General features: G+C 46.6%; 3 protein-coding genes across 3 annotated transcripts; 2 read left to right on the forward strand and 1 right to left on the reverse strand.

Annotated features, from left to right (window-relative positions):
- Positions 1 to 14,809: 14,809 nt before the first annotated feature.
- Positions 14,810 to 15,916, forward strand: EsH8_VIII_001012 (uncharacterized protein; the record flags this gene model as incomplete). The annotated part of the gene is made up of 6 exons (XM_083270054.1): positions 14,810 to 15,140; positions 15,207 to 15,314; positions 15,371 to 15,444; positions 15,503 to 15,704; positions 15,773 to 15,811; positions 15,870 to 15,916. 6 exons carry the CDS (start codon positions 14,810 to 14,812, stop codon positions 15,914 to 15,916), a joined length of 801 nt encoding a protein of 266 aa, XP_083129822.1.
- Positions 15,917 to 16,655: 739 nt separating this feature from the next.
- EsH8_VIII_001013 (uncharacterized protein) lies at positions 16,656 to 17,559 on the forward strand (the record flags this gene model as incomplete). The annotated part of the gene is made up of 2 exons (XM_083270055.1): positions 16,656 to 16,890; positions 16,952 to 17,559. 2 exons carry the CDS (start codon positions 16,656 to 16,658, stop codon positions 17,557 to 17,559), a joined length of 843 nt encoding a protein of 280 aa, XP_083129823.1.
- A 287-nt stretch (positions 17,560 to 17,846) lies between these two features.
- EsH8_VIII_001014 (Alpha/Beta hydrolase protein) lies at positions 17,847 to 18,839 on the reverse strand (the record flags this gene model as incomplete). Its single annotated transcript, XM_083270056.1, has 1 exon — positions 17,847 to 18,839. One exon carries the CDS (start codon positions 18,837 to 18,839, stop codon positions 17,847 to 17,849), a length of 993 nt encoding a protein of 330 aa, XP_083129824.1.
- Between the last annotated feature and the right edge of the window lie 505 nt (positions 18,840 to 19,344).

Genomic DNA, 19,344 nt, shown 5'->3' on the forward strand with positions numbered 1-19,344 from the left:
CTGACACTACTACCTCTACTACATCAACCACATCGACCTCAACTACTGATACAACTACCTCTACTACATCAACTACATCAACGTCAACTACTGACACTAGTTCCTCTACTACGTCGACTACATCAACCTTATCAACCACATCGACCTCAACTACTGACACTACTACCTCTACTACGTCAACCTCATCATCCACATCAACCTCATCAACTACATCAACCTCTACTACTGATACTACTACCTCTACTACTGACACTACTACATCTACTACATCAACCACATCAACCTCAACTACATCAACCTCTACTACTGACTCTACTACCTCTACTACATCAACCTCAACTACATCGACCTCTACTACTGACACTACTACCTCTATTACATCAACTTCATCGACCTCTACTACTGACACTACTACCTCTACTACATCAACCTCATCAACTACATCAACCTCTACTACTGACACTACTACCTCTACTACATCAACCTCATCAACCTCAACTACTGACACTACTACATCTACTACGTCAACCACATCGACCTCAACTACTGACACTACTACTTCTACTACATCAACCTCATCAACGTCAACTACAGCAACCACATCAACCTCAACTACTGACACTTCTTCCTCTACTACCTCTACTACATCAACCACATCATCCACATCGACTACAACTAGTGACACTACTACCTCTACTACGTTGACTACATCAACCTCATCAACCACATCAACCTCAACTAGTGACACTACTTCCTCTACTACGTCGACTACATCAACCTCATCAACCACATCGACTACAACTACTGACACTACTACCTCTACTACGTCAACCTCATCAACCACATCAACCTCATCAACTACATCAACCTCTACTACTGATACTACTACCTCTACTACTGACACTACTACATCTACTACATCAACCACATCAACCTCAACTACTGACACTACTACATCTACTACATCAACTACATCGACCTCAACTACTGACACTACTACATCTACTACATCAACCTCAACTACATCGACCTCTACTACTGACACTACTTCCTCTACTACGTCGACCACATCAACCACATCAACAACATCAACCTCAACAACTGATACTACTACCTCTACTACATCGACTTCATTTACTGATTCTACCACCTCTACTACTTCCACTTCTTCTATTACATCCACTACAACAACGTCCACCACAACGACATCTACCTCATCTACAACATCAACTTCATCTACTGATTCTACCACAACCACTTCTATATCTTCTACAACATCGACTTCAACAACTGATCCTACCTCATCCAGCACATCTTTCTCAACTTCCACAATAACATCTACTACATCTACATCTGATAACCTATCAACTACATCTATATCGACGTCGATAACTACTCCTACCACATTTACTACATCTATTACATCTAGCTCATCAACCGCCACTACTTCCTCCACCACATCGAGCCCAACATCTTCAACATCTACAGCCTCATCTAGTCCTTCTTCTTCCACGACAACTACAATCTCAATTGAGTTTGACATTCGAACTGAATCTAGCACATCTACTTCCAGCACATCTACTTCCTTAACCTCTTCCACTTCTTCAACTTCTTCTACAATATCTACATCATCCGGTACCTCAACAGCAACAGCCACATTGACTGATCCTACCTCCTCCAGCTCCTTTATCACATCTAGCACATCTAGCACATCTAGCAGCTCAAGTTTGACTACTTCCTCCGACGGATCAACGACGAGTACTTCATCCACAACATCTAGTACTACTTCTTCAACATCTATTTCGAGTTCTTCTCCCACATCGTCATCATCTACAACTGATTCAACGACATCTACTGTATCCACTTCAACCTCTTCTGCAACCTCTACAACATCTACCACCTCAAATCTATCTACGTCACCTAGCACGACATCTTCAATTTCCTCAACATCTACTACTCCTACCACATTTACCACATCAATCACATCCAGCGCCTCTAGTACTAGTACTTCCACTATCACTACATCTTTATCTACAACATCAACTTCAATAACTGATCCTACCTCCTCTAGCACATCAAGCTCAACTTCATCTACAACATCATCCTCAACGACGGATTCTACGACGTCAACTACAATTACAACATCCATTTCAACAGCATCTACAACATCAACATCAATAACAGATCCTACCTCCTCTAGCACATCAAGCTCATCTACCACATCAACCTCAACTGTTGACACTACAACCTCCAGCAGTTTTACTTCATCTATAACGTCTACTACATCTACTGATTCTACAACTTCTACTTCTTCCACCTCATCAACTGAATCTATCAGCTCAACAACTACTACATCTTCTACAACATCAAGTTCATCTACCACATCGACTTCAACGACTGATCCTACCTCATCTAGCACGTCCACATCAATTTCCACGTCAACTTCTACAACAACATCTACTATATCTACTGATTCTACCAGCACAACTGATTCTACCAGCACAACCTTGACTACCGATTCTACAACTTTTACCACTTCAACTTCATCTACTGAATCTACTAGCTCAACCACTACTACATCTTCAACAATATCAAGTTCATCTACTACATCAACATCAACAACTGATTCTACCTCATCTAGTACTTCTACATCAACTTCTACAACAACATCTACTACATCTACTGAGTCTACCAGCTCAACCACTTCCACGTTATCTACCACATCAACTTCAAATACCGATTCTACAATCTCTACTACTTCTACAACATCAAGTTCATCTACTACATCAACTACCACAACTGAACCTACCTCATCTAGTGCTTCCACATCAACTTCCACTTCAACATCTACTACATCTACTGAGTCTATCACCTCAACCATTTCCACTTCATCTACTACATTCCCCTCAACTTCTGATTCTACCACCTCTACTACATCGACGACATCTACCACATCGACTTCATCTCCTGAATCTACTACCTCTCCCACTTCCACTTCATCTAGTACATCACCCTCAACTTCTGATTCTACCACCTCTACTACATCAACTGATTCTACTACATCGACAACATCTACTACATCTAACACATCAACTCTATCTACTGACTCTACTACCTTCACTACTTCCACTACATCCACAACTTCCACTTCAGCTATAGATTCTACCACCTCTTCCTCTTCAAGTTCATCTTCGACGTCTACTACATCTACTACATCAACTTTATCTACTACATCAACATCAATACCTGATCCTACATCATCTAGCACATCAACATCTTCTGCTACCAGCTCTACCACCTCTACAACATTTACTACATCTACTCTAACTACCGATTCTACTACCTCTACCACTTCAACTCTATCTACCTCATCGGCGTCATCTCCCACCTCTACCACGTCTATCACTTCTACTACATCAACTGATTCTACCATCTCTACTGCATCAATTGATCCTACCATCTCTACCGCCTCAACTGATTCTACCACCTCTATCACTACAACTACATCTACATCTACATCAACCGATTCAACAACCTCTACCACATCAACTGATTCTACCCCCTCTAGTACATCTACTTCTACATTTTCTGCAAGCTCTAGCGCCTCAACCACTTCAACCACTTCCATTTCCACCTCATCAACAACATCAACTACATCTACCACATCATCTTCCACAACTGATCCTACCTCTTCAAGCACATCGATATCAACATCAACTACTGATTCCACCAGCTCTACCATATCAACTTCATCTACAACATCGACATCAACCACATCGACATCACCCACATCAACCTCAACTACAGACTCTACCACCTCTACTACTTCCACCTCCTCTACTACATCCAGCACAACAACATCGACTTCATCAACTACATCAACATCAACTACCGATCCTACCTCTTCTAGCACATCAACTTCATCAACTGATTCTACCACCTCTACCGCTTCCACGTCAACCTCATCTACCACATCAACTGATTCTACCACATCAAACTCTATCACTACATCTAGTACGACTACAACCTCAACCTCTATTTCTACCACCTCCACCCCTACATCATCAACTGATTCTACCACATCTACCACTTCTACATCAACAACATCTACCACATCAACCGAATCTACCTCATCGTCAACAACTTCAACCACTGATTCTACTACATCAACTACTTCTCCCAGCTCTACCACCTCTACTACCTCTACTGAATCTATCCCATCTACTACATCCACTTCGTCAACCTCATCCACTACCTCCACATCAATTACTGATCCTACCACCTCTACTACATCTTCATCTACTTCTTCAACATTCACAACATTTTCAACATCTACAACGTCTGAATCATCTACTGCCTCCAGCACCACTTCTTTATTGATTCCCTCTGATCTCTTTAATATACTAGCAGACGCGCTATTCCTAATTGATACTACTCCTCCATCAAGTTCATCTACCACACTTATCACATCTACTACGTCTAGCTCCTCTGCGTCAATTACATCATCTACAACATCTGATTCCGTTACCTCATCTAGTACAAGTGTTTCATCAACCTCTGTTACATCCACCACTACATTTGTCACATCCACTATATCTATCTCCTCTACTTCAACTTCTACACCTACCACATTTACCACATTTACTATCTCCAGCACGTCTATCACATCCACCACATCAACAACACCTACTTCCACTACATCCGCTACGACAGATACCTCCACTTCAATTCCTACCACGTTGACAACATCTACTATATCTGCCACATCAACCAGTTCTACCACCTCAACCACTCCTACTACCTCTACTACATCTACATCAACATTAACTGATTCCGCTACATCTACTAGATCGACATCCACCGATTCTACTACATCTACTACATCTACTGATACTGCCACCTCTACCACCTCTACCACCACTACCACTGCATCAAGTGATTCTACTACTTCTACCACATCTACTACCTCTACTACCTCTACTACCTCTACTACCTCTACTACCTCTACTACATCAACTGATACTACCACCTCTACTGCATCACCTGATTCCACTACATCTACCACCTCTACCGCATCAACTGATTCTACCATCTCTACGGCATCAATTGATCCTACCATCTCTACCGCCTCAACTGATTTTACCAGTTCTACTGTATCAACTGGTTCTTCTGTCTCTACCACCTCTACCACATCAACCGAATCAACTACTTCTACCACCTCCACCAGCTCTACTACATCAATTGATACTACCACCTCTACAACCTCAACTACATCTACCACATCTACTACATCTACTACATCTACCACTTCTACCACCTCTATTACATCAACTGATACTACCACCTCTACTGTATCAACTGATACTACCACCTCTACCGCGACTACTATATCTACTACATCTACAACCTCTACTACATCTACTACCTCTACCACCTCTACTATATCAACTGATTCAACCACCTCTACCGCATCAACTGACTCCACTACAACTACTACCTCTACTACTTCTACCACCTCTACCACATCAACCGATTCAACCACCTCTACCGCATCAACCGATTCAACCACCTCTACTACATCTACCACCTCTACTACCTCTACCACCTCTACCACATCTACCCCCTCGACTACATCAACTGATTCCACTACTTCTACTACCTCCACTACCTCTACCACTTCTACCACCTCTACTACATCAATTGATTCCACTACATCTACCACCTCTACCACATCAACTGAATCCACTACTTCTACTACCTCTACTACCTCTACTACCTCTACTACCTCTACTACCTCTACTACATCAACTGATACTACCACCTCTACTGCATCAACTGATTCCACTACATCTACCACCTCTACCGCATCAACTGATTCTACTATCTCTACTGCATCAACTGATTCCACTACTTCTACTACCTCCATTACCTCTACCACTTCTACCACCTCTACTACATCAACTGATACTACCACCTCTACTACATCAACTGATACTACCACCTCTACTACATCAACTGATTCCACTACTTCTACTACCTCCGCTACCTCTACCACTTCTACCACCTCTACTACATCAATTGATTCCACTACATCTACCACCTCTACCACATCAACTGAATCCACTACTTCTACTACCTCTACTACCTCTACTACCTCTACTACCTCTACTACCTCTACCGCATCAACTGATTCCACTACTTCTCCTACCTCCACTACCTCTACCACTTCTACCACCTCTACTACATCAACTGATACTACCATCTCTACTACATCAACTGATTCTACTACATCTACCACCTCTACCACATCAACTGAATCTACTACATCTACTACCTCTACTACCTCTACTACCTCTACTACCTCTACTACCTCTACTACATCAACTGATACTACCACCTCTACCGCATCATCTGATTCTACCACCTCTACCACGTCTACTATATCTACTACATCTACAACCTCTACTACATCAACTGATTCCACTACATCTACCACCTCTATCACCTCTACCACCTCTACCACATCTACCCCCTCGACTACATCAACTGATTCTACCACTTCTACTACATCAACTGATATTACCGCCTCTACAGCATCAACTGATTCTACTATCTCTACTGCATCAATTGATCCTACCATCTCTACCGCCTCAACTGATACTACCACATCTACTGCATCAACAACTTCATCTATCTCTACCACCTCTACTACATCGACTGATTCAACCACCTCTACTGCATCTACAGATTCCACTACATCTACAAGCTCTACTACATCAACCACCTCTACCACCTCTACTACATCAACTACCTCTACCACCTCTACTGTATCAACTGATACTACCACCTCTACTACATCAACCGATTCAACCACCTCTACTGCATCAACTGATTCCACAACATCTACCACCTCTACTACATCTACTACTTCTACGACCTCTACTACATCTACTACCCCTACAACTTCTACTGTATCAACTGATACTACCACCTCTACTACATCAACCGATTCAACCACCTCTACCACATCAACTGATTCTACTACTTCTACTACCTCTACTACCTCTACTACCTCTACTGCATCAACTGATTCCACTACATCTACCACTTCTACTACATCAACTACATCTACCACTTCTACCACCTCTACTGTATCAACCGATTCAACCACCTCTACTGCATCAGCTGGTTCTACCAGCTCTACTGCCTCTGCTACCTCTACTACCTCTACCACATCATCTGATTCTACTACATCTACTACATCTACTACTTCTACCACCTCTACTACATCAACCGATTCAACCACCTCTACTGCATCAACTGACTCCACTACATCTACTACATCCACTACATCAACCGATTTAACCACCTCTACCACATCATCTGATTCCACTACATCTACCACATCAACCGATTCAACCACCTCTACCACATCAACTGATTCTACTACTTCTACTACCTCTACTACCTCTACTACCTCTACTACCTCTACTGCATCAACTGATTCCACTACATCTACCACTTCTACTACATCAACTACATCTACCACTTCTACCACCTCTACTGTATCAACCGATTCAACCACCTCTACTGCATCAGCTGATTCTACCAGCTCTACTGCCTCTACTACCTCTACTACCTCTACCACATCATCTGATTCTACTACATCTACTACATCTACTACTTCTACCACCTCTACCACATCAACCGATTCAACCACCTCTACTGTATCAACCGATTCAACCACCTCTACTACATCTACCACCTCTACTACATCTACCACCTCTACAGCATCAACCGATTCAACCAGCTCTACTGTATCAACCGATTCAACCACCTCTACCGCATCAACTGATTCAACCAGCTCTACCGCATCAACTGATTCAACCACCTCTACCGCATCAACCGATTCAACCACCTCTACCACATCAACTGATTCTACTACTTCTACTACCTCTACTACCTCTACTACCTCTACTACCTCTACTGCATCAACCGATTCCACTACATCTACCACTTCTACTACATCAACTACATCAACCGATTCAACCACCTCCACTGTATCAACCGATTCAACCACCTCTACTACATCTACCACCTCTACTACCTCTACCACCTCTACTACATCATCTGATACTACTACCTCTACCGCATCAACTGATTCTACTACATCTACCACCTCTACAGCATCAACCGATTCAACCAGCTCTACTGTATCAACCGATTCAACCAGCTCTACCGCATCAACTGATTCAACCACCTCTACCGCATCAACCGATTCAACCACCTCTACCACATCATCTGATTCTACTACATCTACTACATCTACTACTTCTACCACCTCTACCACATCAACCGATTCAACCACCTCTACCGCATCAACCGATTCAACCACCTCTACTGCATCAACCGATTCCACTACATCTACCACTTCTACTACATCAACTACATCAACCGATTCAACCACCTCCACTGTATCAACCGATTCAACCACCTCTACTACATCTACCACCTCTACTACCTCTACCACCTCTACCGCATCAACCGATTCAACCACCTCTACTGCATCAACTGATTCCACTACATCTACCACTTCTACTACATCAACTACATCAACCGATTCAACCACCTCCACTGTATCAACCGATTCAACCACCTCTACTACATCTACCACCTCTACTACCTCTACCACCTCTACATCATCAACTGATACTACCACCTCTACAGCATCAACTGATTCAACCAGCTCTACTGCATCAACCGATTCAACCACCTCTACCGCATCAACTGATACTACCACCTCTACTACATCATCTGATACTACTACCTCTACCGCATCAACTGATTCTACTACATCTACCACCTCTACTACATCTACTACCTCTACCACCTCTACCGCATCATCTGATTCTACCACCTCTACCACCTCTACCACCTCTACTACATCTACTACCCCTACCACCTCAACTATATCAACTGATACTACCACCTCTACCGCATCAACCGATTCAACCACCTCTACCGCATCAACTGATTCAACCACCTCTACCACCTCTACTGATTCCACTACATCTACCACCTCTACTACATCTACCACCTCTACTACATCTACTACATCTACCACATCAACTGATTCAACCAGCTCTACTGCATCAACTGATTCTACCACCTCTACTACCTCTACTACCTCTACTACCTCTACTACATCAACTGATACTACCACCTCTACCACATCATCTGATTCTACCACCTCTACTACCTCTACTACCTCTACTACCTCTACTACATCAACTGATACTACCACCTCTACCACATCATCTGATTCTACTACATCTACTACATCATCTGATTCTAGTACATCTACTACATCTACTACTTCTACCACCTCTACCACATCAACCGATTCAACCACCTCTACCGCATCAACTGATTCAACCACCTCTACTGCATCAACCGATTCAACCACCTCTACCGCATCAACCGATTCAACCACCTCTACCGCATCAACCGATTCAACCACCTCTACTGCATCAACCGATTCAACCACCTCTACCGCATCAACCGATTCAACCAGCTCTACCGCATCAACTGATTCCACTACATCTACCACTTCTACTACATCTACTACATCTACTACTTCTACCACCTCTACCGCATCAACCGATTCAACCACCTCTACTGCATCAACCGATTCAACTACCTCTACTGCATCAACCGATTCAACCACCTCTACCGCATCAACCGATTCAACCACCTCTACTGCATCAACCGATTCAACCACCTCTACCGCATCAACCGATTCAACCAGCTCTACCGCATCAACTGATTCCACTACATCTACTACATCAACTACATCATCTGATTCTACCACCTCTACCACATCAACTGATACTACTACCTCTACCGCATCAACTGATTCCACTACATCTACCACCTCTACTGATTCCACTACATCTACCACCTCTACTACATCTACTACATCTACTACATCAACTGATACTACTACCTCTACCGCATCAACTGAATCAACCAGCTCTACCGCATCAACTGATTCTACCACCTCTACTACCTCTACTACCTCTACTACCTCTACTACATCAACTGATACTACCACCTCTACCACATCATCTGATTCTACTACATCTACTACATCATCTGATTCTAGTACATCTACTACATCTACTACTTCTACCACCTCTACCACATCAACCGATTCAACCACCTCTACCGCATCAACTGATTCAACCACCTCTACTGCATCAACCGATTCAACCACCTCTACTGCATCAACCGATTCAACCACCTCTACCGCATCAACCGATTCAACCAGCTCTACCGCATCAACTGATTCAACTACCTCTACCGCATCAACTGATTCCACTACATCTACCACCTCTACTGATTCCACTACATCTACCACCTCTACTACATCTACTACATCTACTACATCAACTGATACTACTACCTCTACCGCATCAACTGAATCAACCAGCTCTACCGCATCAACTGATTCCACTACATCTACCACTTCTACTACATCTACTACATCTACTACTTCTACCACCTCTACTGCATCAACCGATTCAACCACCTCTACTGCATCAACCGATTCAACCACCTCTACCGCATCAACCGATTCAACCAGCTCTACCGCATCAACTGATTCCACTACATCTACCACTTCTACTACATCTACCACATCTACTACCTCTACCACCTCTACAGCATCAACTGATACTACCACCTCTACCACATCAACCGATTCAACCACCTCTACTGCATCAACCGATTCAACCAGCTCTACCGCATCAACTGATTCAACCAGCTCTACCGCATCAACTGATTCCACTATCTCTACCGCATCAACTGATTCCACTACATCTACCACCTCTACTGATTCCACTACATCTACCACCTCTACTACATCTACTACATCTACTACATCAACTGATACTACTACCTCTACCGCATCAACTGATTCAACCACCTCTACCACCTCTATTGATTCCACTACATCTACCACCTCTACTACTTCTACCACCTCTACCACATCAACCGATTCAACCACCTCTACCACATCATCTGATTCTACTACATCTACTACATCTACTACTTCAACCACCTCTACCGCATCAACTGATTCAACTACCTCTACTGCATCAACCGATTCAACCAGCTCTACCGCATCAACCGATTCAACCACCTCTACTGCATCAACCGACTCAACCAGCTCTACCGCATCAACTGATTCCACTACCTCTACTACCTCTACTACCTCTACTACATCTACCACTCCTACCACCTCTACCACATCAACCGATTCAACCACCTCTACCACATCATCTGATTCTACTACGTCTACTACATCTACTACTTCAACCACCTCTACCGCATCAACCGATTCAACTACCTCTACCGCATCAACCGATTCAACCACCTCTACTGCATCAACCGATTCAACCAGCTCTACCGCATCAACCGATTCAACCACCTCTACTGCATCAACCGATTCAACCAGCTCTACCGCATCAACTGATTCCACTACATCTACCACCTCTACTACATCCACTACATCTACCACTTCTACCACCTCTACCACATCAACTGATTCTACTACCTCTACTGCATCAGCTGATTCTACCAGCTCTACTGCATCAATCGATTCAACCACCTCTACCACCTCATCGTCATCCACATTAACTGATTCTACCACCTCTACCGATTCAACATCTACGCTATCTACATCCACTCAGTCCACGTCCACTCAGTCTACATCCACTCAGCCAATCTTCACTCAGATACTATTCAATCAAGCAACATTCAATCAGTCATCATTCAATCAGTCTATGTCCACCCAGTCTTCAACCAATGAGTCTACATCCACTCAGCCTACATCCACTCAATCTGCATCAACTCAATCTGCGTCAACTCAACCTGCATCAACTCAGTCTGCATCAACTGAGTCTATATCCACTCAGCCTACATCCACTCAGTCTGCATCAACTCAATCTGCACCAACTCAATCTGCACCAACTCAATCTGTATCAACTCAGTCTGCATCAACTGAGTCTACATCCACTCAGCCTACGTCCACTCAGTCTACATCCACTCAGTCTACATCCACTCAGTCTACATCCCCTCCGTTAATATTCAACCAGTTAATATTCAATCAGTCAACATTTAATGAGTCTACATCTACTGAGGCTGTACCCACTCAGTTAACATCGACACAATCAACATCCATTCAGCCAACATTTACTCCTACAATCTTTAATCAATCAACATCTACTCAGTGAATATCTACTAAGTCAACATTCACTCAGTAAATATCAATCCAGTTAATATGTACCCTGTCAATATCCGTTCAGTCAATATTCGTTCACTCAAATCTATTCGGCCAATTTCCATTCAGTGAATATTTAATCAGTCTTCTACCTGTACTCAGACTTCCCCCGGTACTCAACCAATTACGCTTACTGAAAGAATTACACCTATTTAATCTATACTCATTCAGTCTATCCCCTTTGCTCAGCCAATGACACCTACTTAATCTAATACATCCACTGAGTCTACGTCCGCTTGGTCCAGGTCTTTCTACATTTACGTTTTCCTAGTTATATTATTACCGTATTAGTTATACCCATCTCAATATACGCCGCAATTTCGTACCTCTAGCTGCATTTTATTCACGCTCTTGTCCCCTTGAACATAGCGTTAGAAGCCTATCTCGTTGACTCTGGCTTGTTTGTTGCTAGTCCTATTGCACTCTATCTTACAGGAAACATCGATCCTAATACCTAGACTCAGACTGCTGCGGATTGCCTCACTTGAATGCCTAAGGTATATTTTTCTTTTACCCTCCCGCAGCCCTTTGTCCATTTTTAAGCCGTTATTCATATTCACTTACTTGTCGAGATATAGGTTTGAATTAGTACCCTCGGTCCTAATATTGCTGGCGCAACTGCAGTTCGTCTTGCAGTTAATTTCATCACCATCGCTATCATACCGGCATCAATCTTCAGCTGTCTATAAGGTACTTTTGATCTCCTCCCTACAGTTGTCACGGCCACTAATTTGTGCCTCTGTCTCACTGCGCCTTCGTTTACAACTTGATCCGCTGGCATTTCCGTCTCTAGTTCATGCCCAAATCCTTTCGCCATGGACAGCTTAAACCTTGTCGTCGATATCCCGACCTATAATCAGTTAGGCCATTGGTCTTTCTGCTGTTGGCAGCATCCTGAGCTTTATTAATATTGACATTGTGGAACTGCTGGATATAAGGTTACCCATTGTGAATTTCGCCTGAAATTCATGAAATCTTTAGGAGTAGCCTCACGCAGCTGCGTGAGAAACACGCAAGAGTGCTATTTAGAATGTAATATAGCGCTATATAGTAAGAAGGATTATTGAAACATTTAGCATACGTAATAGAGGCACTAGAAATATGTGAACTAACCTAGTGGTTTGTATGCCCTTTGTTAGACAGTGCGTTATTTCGCACTGAATGGCAATGTCGTGAGGTTTTCAGAAAAGCAAAAGGAAGGCCCGATCCCTTGCGCTAACGTTGGCCTAGACGCCAAAGCAAACAAAGCAAACCAGGCCCTAGATTTCTTGCTTTGCCTTCATTCTTAACATTTGCTTACTTGCGTACCTTGCAAGCTAATGGAACAAGTGCATGGATAAATCACGTGATATATTCACTGTAACCTACTTTCAAGACAGTAACCTAAGTAAAAATGCATCTGCCGTCTTACAAAAGTTTAGCTCCATGGCCACTTTCACACCAAAATTCATGGTCTTAAGCAGTATAAAACTACATGTTATCTAACAAAAACAATTCAATTAAAAGTTAAGTGAGTATATAACTAGGTAAGTATCCGTACTTTACTGTACTAAAAGACTGAGCCTAATTCCTCCAGAGGTTTGTTTGTTTAGTGACCTTAGCGAATTGCCGCTCTAACCCAAATAGTCGGTAGAATCCATTGCCACAGCCACGGCCAGTACGGACGGCCCACCAACATCAAATGTACCTCCGCTGCCGAGAGGCCCCTGCGCGCGTAAGCCTTTGGGTCACGCCGGTTGTTGCCAGGGTCTCTCAAGACGCCCACATCGCGCAAGCGTTCCAAACCTCGGCTAGGCCCCTGGTTCAAACCAGAATCCCCCCTAAAAGCAGATCCCCCAAACCTTTACAAAGAGAATAAAATGCAAACCCGAAATGAATCGGAATGTTCCTCTGTTCCCTAAACTGGCATCGCCTGGAAGTTGAAAAAGCTGTCACGACTGGAATTGACTTCTCTCGTGAATGGATCCTTTATTGATAGTTCACAACATCGTCAAAGACGTCCTGAAGAGACTTACGGCTCAAGCCAGTGATGGTTTCAAGTTGCCCCGCCTGCGCTAAACACCGAATGACGTGAAACACGTCAAGACGACACTACAGACGTATCAACCGTTTTGCTTGGCCAGGCACGGATGAAATAGCAGGGATTGCGCGGCGAAGGCTCCCTGCTTTTGGTTGGGAATGGTGTACTTTGCCGAGACAGCACCCTCTATCGCGAGATGCTTCCACCCATTCACTTCTTTGGTATCCCCAGACGGATGGTGCAGCCGAGGGGATGGGCCGATGCATCACATGGGTGGATGGCGGAACTGAAGTCCTCTCATATGTTGCCAACGGCCGACAAAACCAAATCACTCCCCAGGTTTGGCTTTCCTGGACATTTCGTGACTTCGTGACTTCCCTCCCCTACGTGAAGTTTGCATACGCCCGGCGCCTCGTTCCCATCTCAACCATTCCTTGATCGTTACGATGCCTCTCAACAACTCCCAGTATAACACTGTATCACACGCAGACAACTATGATGACTCCAGCACCGAAGTCGGCGAATCGCTCATGGGCGACGAGAAGCAATGGCATTCCATAGACCTGGACGCGGGGCCAACGGTAAAGGGCGACACATGGAAACGATTCAAGACCACTTTGCGGAGATACAGGTGGCTCATTGACACATTACTACTTCTCACCAACATCGGACTATCGCTCGGGCTGTCGCTGTTGCTGTACTATCAGTTCGAGGACGCCAAGTACCCGTCGAGCACCCGGCAAGTTGGCGGCGATTTCACAGCTGCTGGTCCGCAATGTGAGTCGGACTTTGGACATGGGCGGTCACTGAATCACCGGCACGGCACTAACAAAAGGACTGCAGTTCCGACCAAGACCGTAAAGTTCGAAGCAGACCACGCCATCGTACCGCCAAATGCGACGGATTTCCTTTCCAATGCCACACTCAGTCAATGGAAGTCGATCATGCCGGGTAATGACATTTCCAACCACGCCGGCTCGAGATACCCGTCACTAACACCGTCCCAGTCGGCACAGGGTGGAAGCCAGTGAGCGACGAGCCGTTTTTCACCACCTCCATGACCCACCAGCTGCACTGCATAGTAAGCATAACCAATCCCCACCGACTTGCGCAGCCCGGGATGCTGATCACGGGATTAGTACATGATGGGGCAGATCTACTCCGGCATAGTCTCGAACAAAGTCGACTCGCTCCCCGCCGACTACGACACCCACTTCTTCCACTGCATAGACTATGTCAGACAGGCGGTAATGTGTTCTGCGGATCTCGCGCTCGAACCGCACGAGCAGACGGACTCGGACGATAACGGCCCTGGCGACGGCAGCTGGAATGGCCTCCATGGTAAGAAGCCCGGCTCCGCCGCCTTTCTGCAAACTATAAGCAGATGCTGACCCTTCTTGCGTGTACAGTTTGCAAGGACTACAGCCAGGTGTTGAAATATGTAGACCGTAAGTCATCGCCAACCGGCACCGTGTGTCGGGTACAGTCTGAGCTCACAACCTACAGGACAAATAGCGGACGGAGTTCGCGTTGTTCTCCCAATCGACGATTGAATGCAATTTACAGGAGCGTCTTCTTACCATGAGCTTAATGATAGAGAAAAGAGAAATATTAGATCCCATCACAGACGAGCTGGCGATATATGTAAGGCATGGACACAATCTCAGGCCAAAGCCGGCGCTTACGAGAGCTCGGAACCTCCATTCAAAAGGTGGCTTTCGGCGTTCGTTCTCCGCCCCCAACCCTGCCCGCCCCCATTCGAGAATCCCGAGTCCGTCGCACAAAGCCCTACTTGTTGAAAGCTGCCAGGTTGCTGCGCGGGCCCGCTCCACTAGCTGGACGTGTTCAGGGGCGGGGCCGGCGTATGTTGAACATGATTGGACTGAGCCGCACAGGTGCATCGATCAGCACCTCCTGCTGGTTCCCCAATAAGGCGAATACGCCTTGCCGAGCACGTTTAAAATGAAAAAGAGATGGCTGTGTACCGGATGCATAGGACGTTATTGGAGGTTCTGCCTCAGGGCCGGCTCCGCACTCGCGCGGGCGCTTGCTAGTGCCATGCATGTTTTTGCTTTTCAAGATTGGACACTGGAGAATGGTCCTCCAAAGCCTGATGAAGGCTAACTCTGGATAACCCAGCCCCCTGACCTTCAATTCTGTCGCCCGGTCTGCTATTTTACTAGCTTTCCCTTTCCTTAATTGTCTCTTGTCGCACGTTCGCCAATTCCCGAGTGACCGGCCTCTGCCGCAAATATTAACCCCCGGCCTTCACCGGTACCACGTACCGCCACGATGCGCCTCCTCAACACCGTGATCCTGTGTCTCCTCGCAGCCCGCGGCACCCGCTCCGAGAACCGGTTCCGCCGCCCACCTGGGCCGGGCCCGACGGGAGACTTCCGAGACAACAACGCCTACGCCCTCGGGTCCACGCTTGACCTGCAGTGGGAGACGGACTTTGAGGCCATTGACCTGATCATGTGGCACGAGGCCGACTACTCGCAAGGGGCGGCGTACTCCACCATTATCTGTGTGTCCCCGCTCCAGAAACGCGCGCAAGGAATCGGGCATTTGGGGCTTACATGACGCAGCGAATACGAAATCGTTGGGCATGCTGTGGACTGTCAGCTACAATGGCTTTCCCTCGTACCACGACCCGGACCTAAGCCCCGTGTATTTCATCCAGATGTTTAATCACGGGGACGTCGTGGGGAACATCACGTGTCATTACTTCAACATCACAGATTCTGCGGCATCTACCACGTCTTCGTCCGCTTCTCTAACTACAGCCCAGCCGACCTCAACGTCAACGTCAACGGCAACGTCAACACCAACAGACCTGGCATCGGTTCCTGAAGCCACGGCTGGAAACACAGGCCTCTCAGGAGGAGCGACCGCTGGCATCGCAGTCGGGGCAACATTGGGCACGCTCATCGTCTCCGGCCTGGTGGGATGGATGGTTTGGAGGCACTTGCAAAAGAATAAGAAGGGGGACGAAAGACACTCTCAGGAAACCCAAGAGAACGGGTCCTCGGAGCCACTGCGAGTGGATTATGAGATGCCCGATGACAATCACCACCGCTATGAGGCCGAAGGTTCGACCCCGGGCGAGGTGAGGCACGAGATGACGGGTTCACCCGTCTACAGCACTGCCGAGAACAAGAGCTTGCGGGTGACTACGACGGGCGTCTACCGCTAAGTCTCGAGGCGAAGGGGCATGGCTTTTTTTTATGTCCAGGTGTTTTTGGGTGGCTTCTTCGGCGACCGCTGGGCGTGCAATTTCTTTTTCACCGTTCTCATATACCCTAGTGTTTTACATTGGTAGGCCTCCAGGTTGGTGTCTGCTGCAACCTGCGACCGACATCTTACTTGGAAGTTTTATTTTTATTTTTATTCTACGCAGTTTAGGGCAGTCCGTCCCCTTGGGATCCGTCAATATGTGACGATACCCGGATATTATTTCACTTCACGTTAATTTGAAAGACACTACTCCAACCAAGCCTTTACCAGGCCGGCAAGGCCCTCAGCCATCCACTCGTCGTCAATCTTGGCATCAAAGTCGAACACATGGTCTCCAGGCCGCACAGTCAAACGGAACGGCAACTCGGGATCCAACTCCTTCACCAGCTTCTCCAAAGCAACACTGCCCCTCACCGGCACAATACTATCCTCGTCACCGTGCCACACGAACACGCCGCCGCGCGGGAACCTCGCCCCGTCCCGCAGGTTCTCAAACGGGAACAGGTGCCGCTTCTCGAAGGGGAAAAGGCGAGAGAAGAGACCGAACGGCTGGGCGGCGAACATCAGCCCTCCCCTCTCTATTTTCGGGTCCTCTGACAGCACGGGGGGCACGTCGCCCTTGCGGATCCTCTCGAGGTGCTCGCCCATGGCGTTGCGATCCGAGGGATCCGAGCCGGGCACAGGGGCGTCGGGGACCTGCCTGAAAACCGGGTCCGCCATGTCCATGCACGGGTACGCCGCCACCGACGCCCTGATCTCGTCGCTGTGGGAGAGCCCAGTCACGAGGCTTAGGTACCCTCCCGCGCTATCCCCGGCCGTCAGGACCCGCCCGGCGTCGACACTGACGTGGCCGCCAGTCTCGGTCTGCACGAAAGCGGGCAGCTGGGTGCGGAGCCACGTCCAGTGGTCTTCGACGTCCTCGAGGATGTCGTCGATGGAGGCCTCCGGGGCGAGGCGGTAGTCCGGGCTGACGATGACGGCGGAGTGGCGGGCCGCGAGCTCCATGTGCCACGGCTGGAAGAAGCCCGGGTAGAGGCCGGAGCCAGTGATGAAGCCGCCGCCGTGGTAGCGGAGGATTACCGGACTCGGCGCGGCCGGCGTGGCTGGGGGCGCGAGCAGGCGTTTGGGGATCAAAACGTAGGTTTTGATGCCGTGGTTGGAGACGGTTTTGTACGTCGCCGTCAGGATTTTGAAGTCCGAGAAGCGGGATAGATCGTCCGGGCTCGGCAGGTCGTGCATTGTTGCTTTAAGAGGGATGCAATGCTAAGTGAACAAGTAGTTTAAGGAAGGTGTGCGTGTGCTAAACACCAGAAGCAAGAGTTGATAGGGAGTTCCGGTTGAAGCAGACGATGTTAGTAGCAACAGGGCAAAGTTTCTCCCGTTTTATACAACTCACAAGACGCATGGCATGGCCAACTGACTGTGACGCGCCACTTAGTAACGTTTCGACTGACCCACACGGGTTTAATCTACGGCTGCATATTCCAAACGCCGAGGGGAGTTTCGAACTGCTAAGAAAAACGGAGGACGGTCATGTTCAAACCACGAGTTTATGATGAAATCCCGTGTTGGAATCCCGAGCGTTAAACTAGAGACCTCGCGCTAGAGGATAAGGTTCAAGACTAGACCAATTGGGTGAACCCTTGCACTGGCACTGGCCAGGGGCCGGGAGGGGACCTCACCCAGACGTCGTGAGCATCCCATCGAACAGATGCATTGCCGTGCGTGCCGGCCAAATCTTCAC

This window comes from Colletotrichum jinshuiense, chromosome 8 (genome assembly GCF_051148585.1).
Source record: "Colletotrichum jinshuiense chromosome 8, complete sequence".
NCBI classification, from domain to species: Eukaryota; Fungi; Ascomycota; class Sordariomycetes; order Glomerellales; family Glomerellaceae; genus Colletotrichum; species Colletotrichum jinshuiense.